General features: G+C 36.4%; 1 protein-coding gene across 1 annotated transcript in view; it reads left to right on the plus strand.

Annotated features, from left to right (window-relative positions):
- STXBP6 (syntaxin binding protein 6) overlaps nucleotides 1–19,911 on the plus strand; it is a 77,693-nt gene that overhangs the window by 27,593 nt on the left and 30,189 nt on the right. Inside the window, exons 2-3 of the mRNA XM_026850057.1 lie at nucleotides 16,300–16,430; nucleotides 18,220–18,385. Coding sequence (XP_026705858.1) covers nucleotides 16,300–16,430; nucleotides 18,220–18,385 — 297 coding nt within the window. The remainder of the gene's footprint in view (nucleotides 1–16,299; nucleotides 16,431–18,219; nucleotides 18,386–19,911) is intronic.

The raw sequence follows: 19,911 nt of genomic DNA on the forward strand, positions 1-19,911 counted from the left end.
GAAAGAATTTTATTTCACACAGAGTAAAGTCTTAAGGAAATTGAAAAAGCTGTGAATTTATTACTACCAATACTGTAGTTCAAGGCCATTCTGTTCACATCTTTACTAACAAATTTCAATGTAGTTTCAAGCCCTTGAAAAGCACGTTGATATGTTTAAACTAAGCAATTTACTGTAAGGACATCAGACATATTTTCTTCTTTGCTGCACTTTTTAACTGGTTTTATCAATGAGTATTTATGATGACTCTTAACAGGATAATTACAAGATAGCCTTCATAGACTAGGCAGCAGACAAACCAACACTCCAGGTGATTTTTGGCTCTAAACTGTGCAGTAGGAAGAAGCTACTAACAGCAAATTTACAAACGATGGGGCTTAGAATAATAGAATATATTAATACTGTGTACTGGAGAACAGGAAATCCAAGCAAATGCTGTTATACATACAATATCAGGTTAGACATAGGAGCTTTCCTTGCAGTATGGGAATCGTCTGGTTTGGGGGTATATAAAGCATAGAATAAGACAGAAACTCCAAAAAGTCATAACAAAGCAAAAAAAAAAAAAAAGTGTAAAAAGTCAAATGCAAAAATGCATGTAACTTGCGTAGTAATAAATTCCATACAAGAAAAATAGGAATTGATTAGCTACATGTTGAAATTCCAGCCCTGCTGTGGAGATTCTTCTTTTTCTTAATGTGAATTTTAATTTGATCGGGAAAAAGTGGAGGAATGGGTAATTTGTTAGAAATATTGTGAGTGTTTTCTTTTACTTAATTCCTTCACTTTGAAGTGCTTTCAGCTTTTACAGACTAGTTCACACACCAAAAATGACTAAGACATAAATGTGAAGAATATAGAATTTGGTCAGAAGAGAATGCTGACACCAAGTAAGAGGGCAGTTAAGTTGAATGTTAACATTATTTCTGAGTAACAGTTCTGTAATTTCTGTGTATTTTTAGTCTGTTCAAGCTTTCACTATAAGTTTATGTAAACATTAGTTAAATTTCATTTGCAAATCTGCTCAGTGCTAGACCCTTAGACACTATGTTTGGTATTATATAATTTGTCTGATTTTAAGTGTTAGGCCCTGAGTCTTGAATAATTAAGTAATGCTGAAGTAGAATATTGGTGAGGATAAAAGTTATGTATTATGGAAAATCAACATCAAAAGACAGATCTATAGCTCACTGTTCAGCATTACAACAGTAAATCGATGTATTGATGCTTGTAATGGAATTTTAAATCTCAAATAAATTTAATATCACTCAGTTATCGTATGGGAACATAGTCACGTAGAAGTGTGGTACAATGCTCTGCCTTTCCATCCTTGCAAGCAGATAGGGTAATTTGGATTGGAGAGATGGACTGCGAGGTGGAGGGAGGAGCTGGGAGAACCGCAGAGCTCAAAGATGTGATTCTGTAACTTCTCACAGTGGTTCAGAGTCTTAACTGGCCAGCTGGTGGCATGGTGCAGAGGCTGATCCTGGCGCCGATCCTAGTTCATGTCCTTGTCTGATCAGGACAACGGGATGTGCTGTGCTTCCTTCAAGTTTGCAAGAGATGTCAAATTGGAGGGGAGTAATCATTATACGAGGAGGGGGATGGGACTTTTAACAAGCTGACTTTAGATGAGGGAATGGGATGACAGGAACTTCATGACATTCAACCAAGACAAATGCAAAGTCCAGCACCTGGGCTGGAATAATCCACTGCTCAGGCTGGAGACTGGGTGCTTGAGTTAGGAGCAGCCTTGTGGGAAAGACGGGCTGGATAGGGGTGAGTGGACCACCCTTGCAGCAGTGAAGATGCCATGAGCAGGAGTGTAGGCTGCAGATCAGCAGGAGTGGTTAGTCTTCTCTGCTGGGCATATGGGACTGCATTGGAAACCTTTCTCAGCATCCTAGTGTAAGGTGCATACTGTTAGACTTGAAAGTCTAGCACAAGTCAACTAAGTTATTCAGGAAGCTGTAGTATGACCGAGGAGGAGAGACTGAGGAAACTGGTTTTGTTTAGAAAAGATCAAAAGAAAACAAAGCCGGGGGGATCTCATTACAGCCTTCCTCTCCCTAAATGTTTCATGGTTGTAGAGAAGGTAGAACTAGATTCTTCTTAGATGTGTACAGTAGAAAACGAGGAGGTAAATGTGACAAGTCACAATTGGGGAAATCACGATCTGTTAAAAGGGAAAAGGAAAAAAAATTGTTATGAGGAAGTGAAGTTATGCACTTAGTTTTGCTGTGTTTTGCCACTGAGCCACCTCACTGAATGTTAATGTTTGCCCTGTTTTGAGCAGGGTTTTGACTAGATAACCATGAGACAAGAAGGCTACACTGTCAGATTTCCGTTTACAGGTTGTGCATCTGTTGAGGTGGTTGTGTTTAAAGATCATAACTTCAAGTATAGGCTCTTAAAAAAACTCACTGGAATTAGTTGTGGTTTTTCACATCTTAGCAGTCATGCCAGGTACCAAATTTGCCTGATTGTATGCTGGTCTGCACCTCATTTCTTACCACAAAGAAGCTAAAAATCAGTCAGAAGAATTAAGTACAGGGAGACAGTTCATCCATTTTAAAATAAATTTCTCTCATTGCATTATGCAATTCATACATAGTGACAACAGTTGGAACAAATCTGCATGATGTTAGCAGTGCTTGTAGTATCAGCTGTCTTTATGTTCAGACAGTGTTTTTCTGTAAGGAGACATTTGGTGAAATGCAGATTGGGGTTTTTTGCAGCATTTTTTGATACACAGATTTATCGTAGCTATTTTGAGTTTAAAGTGATCCTACTGTATTTCTCCTGGTTTGGGGAAATATTTGGCTTCCAGATACTGCCATGGTTTAGGGCTTTTTTGCACTCTTTTAGCATTGTATTTTTCCTGTTGTATGACTGTTTGTGGGAATAACTCTGTTAATTTGATTGCAGTAGTACTAATGTCCTCTGTATGACCACCCACCGAGACAGCAGGTACCTCCACTCTTCTATTTCTTGTACCAACAGTCACAGCATGACTGTGAGCTAAGGGGGCACGCCTGCTGACACGGGTTTGAACTATTGAGTGTCCTAGTTGTATAACTCTTGCTAGACAGTGAAACTATTTTAAATATTTAAGATACTTGGTTTCTGTGATCTATATTTTCTTCATTTTTCATGCCTGTTCTTTATCTTTGTGTTGCTTTTTTCCCCCTCAAGATCTTTCAAACTGTTGCATTTATCTGCTTCAAAATATCTTTAGTTTTAATGTCTGCATGTAGAGGAGATCAGAATCTGAGGAACTTTTTTTTTTTTTTCCTCCCACCTGGTTTTAATTTGTCTATAAATATAAATGTGTTACTCATACACAATTTGCAAAAGAAAATAATTGGTTTTCCTCTCTCAAAGACTGATGTTAGTGTACTGTGTCTGGGAATCCTATGGATATGGCTTCGAAGAAAATACTCTTTGTGTGTGTGTGTGTGTGTGTGTGTCCTTTAACTTATCCTATGCGTACTGTCAATTAATTTATACTTTCAGTGGTGGTTTTCTTATAGGAAATTGATCCATTTCAGTCATGCAAAACACACTTTCAAGCAAGTAATTCATACTTATCTACTTGGACAGATAAAATCCTACTGTTCTGATGGTTTTAATAAAAAGGCAAGCAGTAGTGCTTTTAACAGACATGCTTTTATTCTGGTTTATTTCTAGTTTGGGGCTTTTTTTGTTTTGTTTTACAAAGCAGATGCATGGGCTAGATGTGTAACAGTTTTGGTGCGTTTTATACTTTTCCGAGGAAGACGTTTTGTCTGTCTTTTTCCATGAAGTGTACTACAGCAGACCAGATTTAAATAAAATAGTATTCAAATGTTCATCTGCTGATCTGTTTCAAACCAGGCATTAGTATGCATTCCCTGTCCATAGAGTTTAACTGAGAGGACCCGACTCATTAGCTCAATGGCCCTGTGTAGGGATGATTAATAACCCTTCAAAGGGCCAACTCAGTTCACAAAACATGAATGTTGATGTCTTCTTTAGCAGCTCTTGAGGTGTAAGATTCACTGATTATCTTCTGATTTTGTCATTCAACTCTGAAAACAAAGGTCTTGTATTTTAGTCTATATATGGGAAGTGCTGAAAATAGTGGCTAATTCTTGCTGCGTGAAGGAGGAGAAGGAATTTTGTGGTTACATCTTAATGGAGGCAGGAGAGAGTCACTGTTTCTAATATTTCAGAAAAAATGTCAGTAAAATCTGCTAGACAGTATCAAAATCGTCTTTTACAGTTGAAAGTAGTGCATACTGTAGCATTTGGGTGCTGTACTACTGAATGCCTCCTATTTATCTTAAATTGAGTGGTGACCACTAATGCATAGTATAAAAATAACTTTTTGAAAGTTCTGACTTCATTTTTTAATCAGTTCTCTGGAATTCTATTTATTTACAGTATCAGTGAGATTTTTTTGCTTTTGAGGGTCCATATATATTTAATAATTTTTTAAAATCTTTTTGTTGGGGACTTTGACTTGATAATTGATACTTGGTAGAGGGAAATTGGAATGTATGTCTGCAGTAGTTTCTATTGTGGGCATTTACAGATGATAGACAAAAGTAGTGCAGTCTATACAGACTTGTTAAATAATATTTCAGTATTGATCTGGAACCCAAAATGAAACTTTAAAATGTTTCCAAACTGAAATATATTTCCTCTTTTGGCTTCACTTTTCAGCTATGACTTTAGGTCTGGCCTCTTCATGTATCACTTACTGTGTCAAAAACTATTTTATGCCCTTTGGCTCAGTTCTATTAGTCTTTCTTCTCTACTTTGTATCCATTTTGGTAGGATTACAGTGTTTAGAAGGCTTTGGTGAACATCTGTTAACCTGAAAAGTGTCACAGAATCATCTAGGTGGGAAAAGACATTGTAGTTAATCCAGTCCAACCATTAACCTAACACTGACAGTTCCCAAGTACACCACATCCCTCAGCGCAGTGTCGACCCGACTCTTAAACACCTCCAGGGATGGGGACTCCACCACCTCCCTGGGCAGCCCATTCCAACGCCTAACAGCCCGTTCTGTAAAGAAATGCTTCCTAATATCCATCTAATCCTTCCATGGCGCAATTTGAGGCCATTCCCTCTTGTCCTGTCGCTTGTTACTTGGTTCAAGAGGCTCATCCCCAGCTCTCTGCACCCTCCTTTCAGGGAGCTGTAGAGGGCGATGAGGTCTCCCCTCAGCCTCCTCTTCTCCAGACTAAACACCCCCAGTTCCCTCAGCCGCTCCCCGTACGACCTGTGCTCCAGACCCTGCACCAGCTCCGTTGCCCTTCTCTGGACACGCTCGAGTCATTCAATGTCCTTTTTGTAGTGAGGGGCCCAAAACTGAACACAGGAATCGAGCTGAGGAATGTTAACAGTTGATTTTGGTTTTATGAAATGTAGCGAAAAGGATATTGTCCTCATAGTGCAGTACATTGTGTATACAGTAGAAAAGCAAGTTGTGAAGACCTCTTGCTATGAGGATCTATAGCATGCAAAGAATTAAGGTTTTCAGTCAATTTTTGTGCTCTAAAATAAATTAATGAATAAAACTCCTTTTGTAACACTGGAGGTATAGATTGTTTTTCAGGGTAATTTTCAAAGGAAAAATTTTCACAAAGGAAAAGCTATTATAAGCAGTAAAATTAAAATTAAAAATCAATGCAAATTAAAAATCAATGCTGCATTAGCATAGTAAATCATTAAAAGGTTTTTAGGATACAATTTTCTCTTTAAAATGTGCAGAGTTATTTCTAGATTTTTTGAGACATTTTTATGTCTGTAGGGATTTATTTTTCTCTTCAAGCATGAGTCATCAATTGTATCTTAAAACTGTAACCAAGTTTATCTTTGGTTTGAAGTTTCATGTGTAAAGTAATAGCCAGGGGCACGTTCAGTTTAGGTTTTTTTAGTTTCACAGCTGAGAGATTAAATTTGAAGCCAAATTTCATTTAGTTGAGTTACAATTAAAGAGAAGAGCACAGTCTTCCACACTACTGGGCAGAAAATTTGGGGCCTGTAAGGACCAGCTGGAGTATATTCCTGTAAGAGTATGCCTGTGAAATAGCAGTAATTAATCCTGTAACATAAGGAGCTATGCATTTTAAGATATAAATCAATAGGTGTCCTTCAAATGGAAAAGAATACAAACTGAAAAAAATAGCTGGAGAGAAAAAAAGCTGGTGGCATGCACTTGAGATGTTTAGTTCTACCTTTGTATGCATTCCCACATGCAAACATAATGAGAAAGTTAGTTCAGTTAGATGTACCCAAATGTTGCATGGTAAGTAATAAGGTATCCTTTGTCTTTTTGCTTGTGTTTTTCTGCCTGGAAATTACACATTTCAGTGAACCTTTTAGAAAATTGAAATAGCAGATTGACTGAATACCGGTTTGATCATCTGTTAGTCATCATACTACACAATATTGAATAGCATAGATTAAATTTACTATAGATTAGATTAAATCTACACCTGATCACGTTAAATCTAGTGGGTTTAATAAATCTACAGAAAGTTTCTGAAATCAGTAAAATCCTTGATGAAGAGAACTGCAAAAAAATTCTCTGAGGTTTCTTACACCTATATATGAGGAAGCACAAATACAGACACTTGTAACTGACTTGCTGAGAGTTCATGGAGGAAAGCTGTAGAAAGTCTGCCACAGTAGATTTTGGCTTTTCTGACAACATACTGGATATTTTAATATAATTCATTCTACTGTGATGTCTTGTATCTATGGTTTTAGATATTCAGCTTCAGCTATTCAGTTGAGAAGTCTGAGAATGTAACTCTTAAAAATACATTTTCAAAACATTCAGTTGTTTAAGTACATCATCATAAATCGCTTGGACTTTGGAAAGTTGGCCTCTTAGGTAAAGTTTTGAAGATATGGCTTAGGTAAACTTCCAATTTACGAAGATGATCTTCACTTTCAACTTGCGCTGGTTATGTAGTCTTATGTTCTGGGATATGGAAGCTGTTAGGGAGGTCCTTCAGCTGTCCCCTGATGGCATATCAAAGTGAGATCTACCTGTGCACAATTCTCTTCCATCACAGAATGTTCCCTGATAAACCTTTCTTTGGGTGAGTACCTTTTAAAATTATTGTTCAAGGAGGTATAGCTCAGTCCTTGATTGCTGTGGCCTCATTTAAGGAGAGTGATTAAGTTGGAGAAATAAAATTTTGCTAAAAATGTACATGCTTTTCTTCTACTGTTAAACCTGTTTGCCTTAGTTTCTACAACAACTTTTTACCTGGGTTTCTGTTTTGTTTTGTTTGTTTGTTTGTTTGTTTTTAAAGGCTAGGAAAGCTCCATGGTTGGAAATGGTAGACTTATCCTTGGTAAAGAGGAACTACTCATACTTTTGAGAGTTTCCTTAAAGAATGGTAAATAGGAGAACTATCATTTAAGTCAAATTTTCAATCTTAGCATTGCAAGATTGTGCAGTGGCAGATGAGAGTAGTTGTATTTTAATAACACTTTGAATTCAAAGAAGCACATTTTGCAGGGGTGCTCTGAGATTCAGTGCTTTGCAGAGGGCTTTGGTAGTAGTAATAATAGTAACAATACACACATGGTAAGTATTTGCTTTTTAGTTTCTACTCTGGTCCCTTATAGTGAAATCTTTTATGTTAATAAAAGGAACTGTATGCACTATTTCATATGTCATGTAACTTAGAATACTACCTAGAGTAACTGAATGCTATCTACACATCGCATCTTCAAATAAAATCTAGTACGCTGCAGGTGTGAAATTCGTAACGTAGAATATAAAATGAAAACTTATCTTGCAGTTCAAAGATGTTTCTACAGAGTCTAATGAGGCATATATTCCTCCTGGATATGTTTGATCTGTGAATGTACCTAGGATCCAAGTGTTAAGAAAAATGAATGACTGTGGGTCATTCAATGTCCTTTTGTAGTGAGAGGCCAAAACCAGATGTGGCCTCACTTATCTGATAGGTTCAGATATTTGTAACTGATTCAGATATTCAGTATATGATAGGTTCAGATAGTGGGTTTTGTTGTTGTATGGATGGGTTTTAAATAACTGGCTTCAGTTAAAGTAATGTATTATAACTTCGGATGGCAACTGTTAGCCCACTTGTCTTTCATCCTGCTTGGCCTCTCCTTTTATCACCTCCAGTACTTCCCCACAGATGTGTTTCTGGGGTTTTTGTTGGTTGGGGGGTTTGTGTGTGTGTGTTTTAATTTCTTCATAATCTGAAGTTGTCAAAATCTACCGGCCTTTTTTAGTTGCTTATATTGAGACCTGGATATTATCATGCCACATGTGAACATGAAGGGGTTTGTACAGTTCTGTCCATCTGAAGGTTTGAGCCATAAGAATATGGAGTAATTTGGGCACTGCTGTTCTGACTTAAGCTGTTGTATAGTAAAGCTAGGGATTTTGTATTTAACAGATGTAATAGTCCTTTCCTGCATCTGCTGTATGCAAAGTATCTTCTTTACTAGTAGTCTTGTCTGCTATATTTTAGGTGTTGTTTCAGTACATCAAGAAAACAGCACAGTTTTAGAAGTCAGTTTAAAAGCTCCAGTAAATACTATCCTGTTACAACAGGGTCATTTTAAACTGTAGGGTCTTAAAAGTCATTGGCCAATTAAATCCAGAACCTGGAGTCTATCAAGTTATCTAAGAAAACTTAGAAAGGGGAAACTTTGATAATACCACACTTTTTATGAGTTACTGAGTAACAAATTCAAGCTTTAATTTTCCAGAGCCTCTTCCTGCCCCTTCAGGACACTTGCTGTGAATTTCAAACATTGCTTTCATGCTGGTGAGGTAATTCCTAGTGTACTCTCTGCATGCGGATGCACATCTGTTAACTTGTATGGGAATAATGCCAAATTCCACTTAGTTTAAAAATACATTCATGGTATTGACTTTAACTGGTTCTCCATAGTTGCAGGTGCTGAAGTGTCCAGAAGTGATAAAAGGAGTATCTCAAGCCACCCACACAGATATTCTGTGTGGTCTGTATCTTGAGCTTTGATTTCGAAACTAGATTGAAGTGGGATTTTCTGAAGCGTGTGTAAATACTTACAACACTGTTTAAAGTATCCTGTTCAGCAAAGTCTGTGTAGGATGCTGCTGTCCTTTTAAGGAAAATAGACCAAAGAAGATTGAAGCTGTAGATAATCCAGAATAATACAGAAGGGAACATGCTATGGTGGGCTGAAATTCTCAGTCACCAACTACCTTCTAGTTAAGAGGTGAGGCTCTACCATCCCAGCAAAAGTTGAACTACTAGTGTGAAATGCTCTCGGCCAGGATCAGCAGGAACTCTGTGCTGATTAAGAGGTCTCCAATGAAGACTTTCATTCCTGGGTTGTGAGGAAGTCATTCCTCTTCCCTGGGACCTGGCTGGAATGCCGGTTATCTTCCTCTGCAGTAACAGTACCTTGGTAGATCTGTCAGAGCACCATCCTCTTCTCTCAAATAGGTTTTAACTAAAACCATATACACAAGTCAAATTTGCTATATTTGACTAGAAATACCTTGAGTCTTCAAACGCAGTTGATTGTATGCAGGAAGAAGGAGGCGATAGAAGTTTGAAAGTTGGCTGCTTTGCAATATAGAATAGTAAAAGGCAATTCCAACAAAACCTGGAAGTTCAGTCATCATTCTGGAAGTGAATGTGTGTTTAATAAGATTCCTTTCCAAATATTTGCAGATAAGCAGAAGCTTTCTCTCGGGCTGTAAAATGAAGTCTGCCATTCTTTCCACTGTTAGCTGCCAGTATGTCTCTTTAACTTTGCCATTATGAAAAGCAGTTGTTTTGGTATCAATACCTCGAACTATATTGCTGCAGTATATGAAGAATAATTTAAACAAGCTATTTATAACTGCAATACTTCTATCCTTCTAGCTTTAAAAATTTTATAGAAGTTAAAAATGAGTCTGTCAAGAAACTGTAAGGACTAATGTGCATGGTATGATGGGGACTTAAAGTTTTTGAATAGGCATAAAAACTATTTTTAAGGACATGTATTTACATGGCATTCTGAAAAGTAAATATAATGGAAAACTAGTTGCAAAACTGAAAAGCAAGGGACTATAAGCAGCAGTTTGTTATTACTGGACTCAGTGGTATATTTGGAAAATAATCTCACTTCAGGCTTATAGCACTTACACATGAAAATAAGTTTTTCACTGCAACCCAAAGGGATTTTTTATTATTATTATTATTATTATTGTTGTTGTTGTTGTTGTTATTGTTATTATTATTATTATTATTATTATTATTATTATTATTATTATTATTATTATTATTATTATTATTATTATTATTATTATTATTATTATTATTTAAAGGCACCAGAAAACTGTTTTATCTAGTCTGTTGTCTTAGGAAGTTATCACATACTTTAATATGAATTTTCAGGGTAACTGATTTCTTTTAGTACTTAATTTTTGGTTTACTATTCAGCAGATACAAGTTATCCTTTTGTAGAAAGAATACTACCTAAATCTATTTTGAACAATCTATGAATAAACCTTAATTAAGAAATATATATTTCCTACACTTTTGTCTGGAAAGCAATGAGAGTGAGGCTGGCAACTTGTTACAGACAGTAATGCAGTAGATGCTGTTTTAAGCAGGCAGATGATGAAGAGAATTTATTTGAACTATTGAGAAGGGCTCTGGGAAAAAAACGTGTTAGATTATGACTAGCATGCCTATCTGTATCTGAAAGCTTTGATGTTAAAACATTGTGCTGTGACAAAAGAAACACACAGCAGTTTAACCAAAAATGAATTCCTTATATTTAGGGCCACTGACATCCTCTCGTCCTATTTGGCAAGCAGAAAAGGTGGGAGCTGTGCAGCTTCTCCCTGCTTTCAGCTCCTTTGATCCCAGATGGTGAGAAAGCAGCATTGTCAAAGGAAAGGGGAAATATGGGCAAAAGTAGGAAATGCAATTCTGAGAAGTCAAGCCTTAACTTATCAGACATTTTGACACCTGGCATGCCTTGACTAGCAAGTGGTAATTTAAACCTGCCCCAGTTTCAGCTGTTTTTCTTTCAGTGAGGCTAGAGTCTTCTAGTGCAAACATACCCTTTTTTGTCTGTACCTAAAATTAATCCTAGAGGTGGCAACGTCAATCTTGGTTCTTATTAGCACTGTCTTCTCAGAGCATCTTTTTGTATTACAGATAACTGAGGTCTAAGAACCATGGCAGATAACAAAGGTTACAGGAGGTAGCAGTTGTATAACCACAGTGGGAGTGCTTCAAGATCTAGAATTAATCTAGACTCCACACTAAATCAGCATTTAGTTGAAACTGATCAGAAAAAACAGGAAATACTACAAGTTTTGATGTTCAAACTCAAAGCTGGTGTTGCTAGACAGCAAAGCTCACAACCATCATGTGAAACAGAGTAGAAATAGTTTCCGGAAATCCATGTATACTAAGACAGTTTCATGTATCTGGTCCTTTTTCTTTAATACCTAAGTTAGTCAGAATGTACTCATTTGCTCTATTTTACTTTATCCTCAGCTTCATTTGTCTGACCATTGGAAAGTTGCTTTAGGAAATTCTGAAAGTTACTTGCCAGGACCATACTTTGCTTATAGGACTACGTGGCCTGAACAGTAGTAGTTCAGACTAACTTGGAGCATTGCAATACAGGCTTCTACTATCATAAGGGATGAGGGGTGTGTTAGTGTCCTTACCCCTGCCTAGTCCCCATTTCTGCACTGGTAATAAAACAGGGTGGGTAAAATTTTGAAATGTGGGGGAAAACAATTGTAAGGTGGTTCTTGTAACAGAAGGAAGAGCTAGCTACTCATGGTAGAGGAACAAAGTCTTGTTTTCTTGACTTTTGCTTTGAAATGGTATAGGTGGGAATATCAAATGAGGGTCAGTCCTTGTGGATATCTTGATGATTCTGTCTTTTCTTTCAGCCTTTGTACTTTATGACATTTTCAAGAAAGAAATCTGTCTTGGGTTTCTGCAAATTTCGGAGGCATTTCCATAAATTACTTGTGCTATGTCCTCTGAATACCAAATTCAAACATGTTGCAGAATTGAGTAGAAATTGGTCAAAGAAACAAAAAAGTCACCGTTTTTTTGACGGTCAGAAGCTGCAGATCCTCAGCCTAACTGGTAGCCATGGCTTACTAGGATGTGTACGTGACTGTCAGGATTGCAAGTTGTTTACTTGGTGGCTGGGAGTGAAGGGGCTTGCAGAGTGAGAATTAGATGTAATTGCACAAACAGAAGTCTGGAGGGAGAAGACAGCTTTTCAGTATGTAACTCTGGAAAACTGGAAAGTATAGAGAAGTAATTATCTCAGAATCTATTAATAACTTTTTTCCTTAAGAACTGGCTTGAAAAAAAGATGTGTTTCTACCACAAATACTAATACATAATTTTATCTATTTTGTAATAAAATCTGTATCAGATATTAAATAATATTTTAAATTAGAATGTGCCACTGCTTTTAAATCTGCTCTCTTTATTCTGACTGAATCAAAAGCTCTTTGGGAAACTCCTATCTGGTTTTAGACTTACTCTCGCTGTGAAAAGAGTTTTGCTTTAGGGGAACGTTTTTAGAAGAAGGTAGGCATGTTAAAGCTCTAGATACAATGAACATGAAATCACGTCACACAGCGATGATATTGAGTTCAACTTTTTCTTCATCAGAGATATTTTTCTAAAAGGCTTTAGACTGTCCTGAGTCTATTCTAAAGCTTGTTTCCATCATGAATTATTAACAGCCACTTTGAACTTTGCATCATTGATTGTGAGTTGAGGGTTGAGTACCCACTGTACAGGATTTGACATACAGATAGATTATACTGATCTAACATTAAATTGGTGAATAGTTTTGGATGGAACTACAGATAGCCAATGCCTTCAGTAGACTTCTTCAGGCCCATTCAGGAGTGAGTCTGTCATTTTCACAAATCAAATAATTTCATAGATGAAAGTAAATTTTTGAGTGATCTTACTACTTTTATGCTATTTTATTTTTTTTTCCTAAAGAGCTAGTGACAGAATGACAATAAAAGTTAAGGCTGCTTAAGTCTTTAATCTGTGTAGTGCCCAGGTAAAAAAAAATTAGTTAGAATGTAAACAATTGCAGCAGTCACTGCCTGCTTCAAGATTTTTTTTTTAAATTTCTCCCTTAAGCACTGAATGTCTGAACTAACTACTGTAGACGTACACTGCAAAGTGACTAGAAATTTTGTGAGGCAATCAAGCCATTTGTCATAAGATTCCTAATTACTGAGAGTTCAAGTTATTAAATACACAGATGCAAATTTAAAGAACATCCAGAATGAACACAGATATCCACAGTCAAGACTTGAAGGACAGACATTGCTTTTTAAATATACATTTCAAATCTGATAATGAATAAATAAATAAATAAAAGTTCATAGCGTGGTGGTTTAGAGCTTTCAGACTGCTTCTCAAGACTTAGGTAGATATTTAAGGAATTAACCATTTTCATTATTTTATCTTTTCTATTCAAGTAAGGGTACTTTAGAAGACTGAAAAAATAAAGAAAATGTATTCTGGACTTCAGATGAGATGAAGTTGGACTATGACTTCAGTTTCCCGTAGCATTCTGTGATGAGCTGTATAGATTTGCTGCTTAAGATGCAAGACATGCACATGGTACTTGATTCTAGCTAAGATCTGGAATTCAAATACATTTGTTTCTGTGTTCCAAATGAGACAGTGACTTTCCTAACTGTCATAAGCATTCTTTAAAGCTAATTCTGATCTGACTGTTTCTGCCTCATATTCTCTGATCTGCTTTTGAAAGAGTATTTAACTTAAATAATGTGCCTCTCAAGCTTTAACAACCTCTTTGAAACTTAATACTGTAACTTATTTTTATTTATAATGCAAAATGGTTAATGTCTTCAATCCCAGAATAAATGGTACTGTTTCTGACTCGGCGACTTTTGGTTGTATGTTAATCTAGTGCGTAAAAAAAACCACCAAAACCAAACCTCATGATGTCTTCCATCATAAATCACTGTAGCTGACTTCTTACACATTCTTTCTTACTTTACCATAACTGTATGTTCCTTTAAAGAAAAAAAGGAAAAAAAATGCTTATTTACTTGCATCTGACAGAGAGAAATACCATATGGAACTACCATCTATTGATGGGTTCCAAATAAATGTGTTTTTCCACACTACTACAGCTTCATATTTTGAAGCATAATGTTAACTACTGTTATAAAAAAAAAAAAAAAAAAAAAAAAAAGCAAACAAAACCCACCACCTAAAATTGAAGCATAACTTAAATATTTTCTTTTATTAAGGTAGATAATGATTGTGGAAGACTTCAGTGAACACATCTGAAAGACTTGTCAGAGAGGGAATATGGCTAGGAACATGTAATTGCTTCCAAATTTTTCACATTTAAGAAGACTCTTTACATGCTTTCAAGGTAACACCCACTCAGTGGCTTATGTGGAAGTGCTCTAGTTTGCAAAGCAACATAATGAGCAGCTAGTGAGTTTGGTTTTTCTCAGCTGCCAAAGGGTTTCACAGAGCTGTAATGACCGCCATGCTACTGTCAAGCTGTCATGGATTAAATGAAGGTTTTAAAATACGTTTGCTGGGTTTGTGGGTAGCTGTTGTTTTGAGTATTCTAGAAATGATAGCTTTTTCCTAAAATAACAAGACATGAAAGGTGAAATGCAGCTAGATCTGTTTGGCTGTGCACAATAATTACAAGTGTGAGACCTAAAGGGGGAACTACCATTTTTCCAAGTGGATCACATCAGCTACCTTGAGTCTGAATTTCCGCCTAAGACAGCTGAGATACCCAAGACCCTTATAAGCTCTTATATAGAAAAGGAGCCCTCTTGACCTCTCCTAGAGTTACTTTGTGGTGGATGAAATCGAAACAGTCATCTAATCAAGATGTTTTTATAGTTGATTACCAATAGCCATTTTTAAGAGCTGCCAAAGTGTAGTCCTTAATGTGATCTTCTTTTGCTGAAGTACAGAGCACTAACAGCTCCAGCTGAAGACAAAGCTGCTGTTCATTGGTTATTAAAAGTGCTGTACTGAGAAGTTTGGAGAATTAGATTTTGCATGCGTCAAATCAGCCAATTTATGGAGATGCTGAGATCAGACATTTAGTGTTCAACTACTATATATGTAGATTTTGATATTTTTCACCTTGAAATGGTGAGTCTTGTTTTCAAGAGCACTAGAATGTATGTCATGTGGAAGCCTCCAGAGAAGTGAGAAATTTGCTGTATTAAGGTCTAAGGCTATGTATCTCTTAATTGATTATTCATGAGATACTGAGAGGAAAAAATAGCATTTGGTTACATAATTGTTGTCTAATGGTTTCTAGTTTTGAATGCTTTGTTTTGCAGTGCTAATAGGGTTAATTCTATATGTGGCTTCTGTATAGTGTGCACAATTTTTTCTTTTTAATACATGGCTCATTCAGCAGTAGTTTATTGCCTGGTTCGCATGGAAAGAGATTAATCTGCAGATCTCAAAACTTGAGCTACTGTTAAATAGCCTTCTATCAGCACTGCTTTGTAGAAAATATTATGTGGAACTGTGTGGAACGCTACAGATCACTTGACAAAAAAGACATGAGTAAATTTTAGAAATGGTGAATTTGTGGAAGGTAGGGACATGAATTTGTGGTCTGCTCATGTAACTTTTGAATTCATTTCCCACTCGGTTGCGTGTAAACTTGAAGTAAAACCAGAACCTGTATACACTATGTAACTGGATGGGATGCCTATCACTTCTGTTTATTGATATTTAGGTCTGGGTGTATAAGCCATTGAGCAATCAATAAATCTTTAATCTCACTTCTTACTAGTATCTAGTCTTTGCATTTCACTAATTGTTCTGATCTAGTTTTGCTGCTACCTTCTGATACTACATTGATTATTTTTTTTTTCTGTACTATTTTAATAGAATGTGGAATGCACATGGAAAGACCTTTGGTGTAGTTCTGTTTTTTACAGGGTGTTAGCAACTTAAGCTGATAATGGCTAGAATATTTCCAATTTCGGGTAGTATAATGCTTGTCTGGCATTGTACGACCATTCTGGCAATGAGGAATGTGCTTTTTAGTATGTTATCCAGGAAGGGGAATGTGTTCTACTGTCAGAATCGGTGACATGTATTTACTTTGTGGGACATTATAGAAAATAGACCAGCAAACCAACTACTGATACAGTGAACTAAATGGCATGTTTCTGAAACATTAAGTTCATTTCAGTTATATGTTTTTTTTCTGTTCTGTGTTCAGTGACAAACAAGAAACCAGCTCAAGCATCTATTACGAAGGTGAAGCAATTTGAAGGCTCTACGTCTTTTGTCAGGAGAACACAGTGGATGCTAGAGCAGCTTCGCCAGGTCAATGGTATAGACCCTAATCGGGTGAGTTTGAACAATTCTGGAAAAAAGGAATTGAGCTCTTTTACTACTGATTTGTGAGTCAGGCATTCTTTCACCATTCAAAATGTATCTGGAAAGATAAGATACAGGTTTAAGTGTAAATTCTCAAAAAATAATTAATGGAATATATGAAATAGATTTTAATGAGAAAGTTGGGAAGAGGCCAAAGCTCACAGTCATATAGGATTTTTTTCTTCCTGTCTTTCCCTACTTTTCTTCCTACTCTCTCTCTCTCTGTGTAAAGAGAAAAATAAGAGCGTTGTTTTCTTGTCGTCAGCTATAAGCCTCTTGGGTCCATTTTGGCATGTAGCTATGTTGTAAGATAGAGCACTAAGTAGAAGTAAGGATAGGAGAGATTACTGAGGTTCAAGTTTGTGAAATATTGTGAACCTTGCGTTTTTTCTAGGACATTCTTCTCCTCTTATCCTTCTGCATTGCTTATGTTTTTCTACAAAGGGTGATGGTGTGGTTTAGTTGCCAATGGCACATGAACGCTCATTTAAACCAAAAGTAAAAGAACCAAACCAACCCCCACTAAATAGTTCCAGAATTACTCCTTTAATGTGGAATACACAGCCTGCCTTGAACTGTCTTGAGACAGTCATACTTATATGCAGTAAGCTTATGAATACATATCTTTAGTAGTAAACCAGCAGAATTAGAAGTTAGAAATGTGGCTTATACTGTGTGATTACAAAGTGACTTACTGTGTTCACTGTACAGAAAAATGTTTGTGACTGACCCACTTGGTTTGTTCAAAGCTGTGCTTTGATCAGCCACTTAAACATCCTAACAGTGGTGCACCAAAATCTGTTACTATGCAGTACAGTCGTTTTTCTACAAAAAAGATGACGTTTGGGCACTGTCCTATGAAATGCAGGGAGTGGAATTTGTATTCCTTGGGTAAAGGGACAGTGAAAATGAGAGCAGTGACAATAGATAAGGGATGTGAGTTTTAGGCCCTTTCCCAGCTTGTGCTGCGCAGCTACGTAAATAACAGATACTTGGGATAATCTCAGATTAAAAATCCTGTCAAGTTCTTAAATTTAGACACGTTCCTTTCAGACTTGTCTTCCTCTGAATTCCTAGTGTCATCGATTTTTTTTTTTTTTTTTTTTTTTTTAAAAAAAGGCAGCATTTACTAGATTAGATTGCAAAATTATATTTAGCAAATATTGCTAAATATATAGCAATACTTCTTGCATAAAATCCACTTATTTTGGTAGTTGATGCATGGTATAGAGTTGGATTTTGATTTGTTCTGGAAGTTCTCTTTTCTTTATGTGATCCTGATACCTATGCAAGACCTTATGATAATACAGTAAATATAGTAGATAGGACTTGTTATTTGTTTTCCCTTTTTGGCTGGACATCAGGAGCAGAGCCACATCTCTATAATAGTGTGAAAGTAGATTCTGTGCTGAAAGTCACAAATCCTTCTGTAATGAAGAATACACAAGTAACTGTATAATTGTAGATACCAAGGATTTCTTATGAGACTCCAATTTATAATTTTTTGGTCTAAAGGATTTTTGTTTTCAGGTATTTTTGTCATAGCTGAATAGTCCTCATTCAAAATATCTGCAAGAAGAAAACTTCCTGCCTTACTTCTGCATCCAGAAACATGCAAAGGAAAAATAATCCCAGGATGGTCTTGAGTTGTGTGACCTTCCAACATAATAACTTCTAAAAAATAATAGCTCTATATTACTCTCCAAATCATTACAAATCTGGAATAATAGTGGTGTGTTGGTTTTCTTATTTCTTCTAGGATTCCCCAGAATTTGATTTACTATTTGAAAATGCTTTTGACCAATGGGTAGCAAGCACAGCTTCGGAAAAATGCACATTCTTTCAGGTTCTACATCACACTTGTCAGCGTTATCTTACAGACAAGAAGCCGGAATTTATCAACTGCCAGTCTAAAATTATGGGAGGTAAGTCAATTGAAGCTGGAGTGCTTTGTGCAGTTGGACATGAAATGATTTTGCACGTGAGTTACTCTGTTCAGATGAGCTCGCCGCCCAATTACATCTTGAAGTCATGGGTCTGAATATCCTAACTTCACAGTTGTAAACTTCTAGGCTTCAGCATTTCTTCATCAAGCACCACTTCACACTCTTCTGCTATCTTTGCTCTCCTACTCTTCAGTTCTAGAGGCAACATCCCCTGTGCACCTTGTCAGAAGTCATTCTCCTCCCTGTTTAGCAACCCTGGTTTTAATTTGTGTGTCTACTTTTGTTTATCCAGAAGCATTTCTGGGTGGCCTGAAATATTTCCTACTAAAAGCCTGTTTTGTGTTGCCATTTCCTTACACATCTGTGAAAAAGTGGTTGTTACTAAACTTCCCATGGTTTTTTTGGTATTTGCTTAGGTCTTGACAGGAATCAGTTAGTTTAAAGTTTTGTTACTTTTTGTAAGTCTCATATCTTAAGGTGAACTTCCAGGATTACACTAAAAAATTTCTGGTTAGATAAAAAACATCTGGTTAATATGTGAAATTGGTATTTACCATTCACTTTCTGAGCAACAAAAACTATTATTTGGGGAGGATTTTCACATATTTCACTAAGTATTCTTTATGAAAATAAAATGGTTTAGTTGTTCCCTTAGAATGAAGTTTCTGAAAACAGTCGTCGTCTTTTTGTCTGCTCCAAACCAGAACACTTTTAAAAACTCTTACACCTCCCATGTTTTCCCAGCTGGAATAAAAAAAATGTTTTTTCTCTTAATGAGTCTCCAAACTGTAGAAAAGTGCAAGCTTCCTTGGGGTTCTGTTTAGTTTTTGTTTCTTCCCCCCCAGTAGACATCAATTATAAGTATGGAGAGCCTTCCTCAGTTCTTTCTGGTAATTCTCCTCTGTCATAAATCTAGAATACGTTACTGTTTGTTCTTATTTCTGTCTGTTATTTGTCTTACATCCGTTTCCTCTAAAACACCAAAGGTAAACTTGAGGAAGGGGGAAACCGTCTCCAGTTTGGTGCTTACATTTTAGCTACTGACACTGAGATTACCACTGACTTTATGGTCATAAGTCAGAACTGTTCTGTCAGTCATCCTTTTCTTTTAGTGTCTTCTCAAATGAAGAAAAAAGGCACAAAATTTCTTTTAAACTATCTTTTTATTTTTTTAATCCCTTCCACATTAATAGGATTTCCTTTTTTTCTTTTTGGTGTGGTGAGGAGGAGGGAGGAGCAGTTTCTGCACTGATGGGAGAAGACATATCATCTACAATTTTTCCACTTTCTATGGAAGAAATCTCATATCAAGCCTTTGTTTGTCATCTGTTTGCTAATGATGCTCACTTCCATCCTTCCTGCTAATGTCAGTATTAATAAACCACCACACATTTCAGCCTCTGAAATTATTTTATTCTCATAAGCTTGACCTGTCCAAACTTGAGTTCCTGATTCAACTGACACAAATATTAACCTTTATCCTAAACAAGTGTCTTCACAGTGGG

Source organism: Athene cunicularia (genome assembly GCF_003259725.1).
Source record: "Athene cunicularia isolate RWA chromosome 5 unlocalized genomic scaffold, athCun1 chr5_part1, whole genome shotgun sequence".
Lineage (NCBI taxonomy): Eukaryota > Metazoa > Chordata > Aves > Strigiformes > Strigidae > Athene > Athene cunicularia.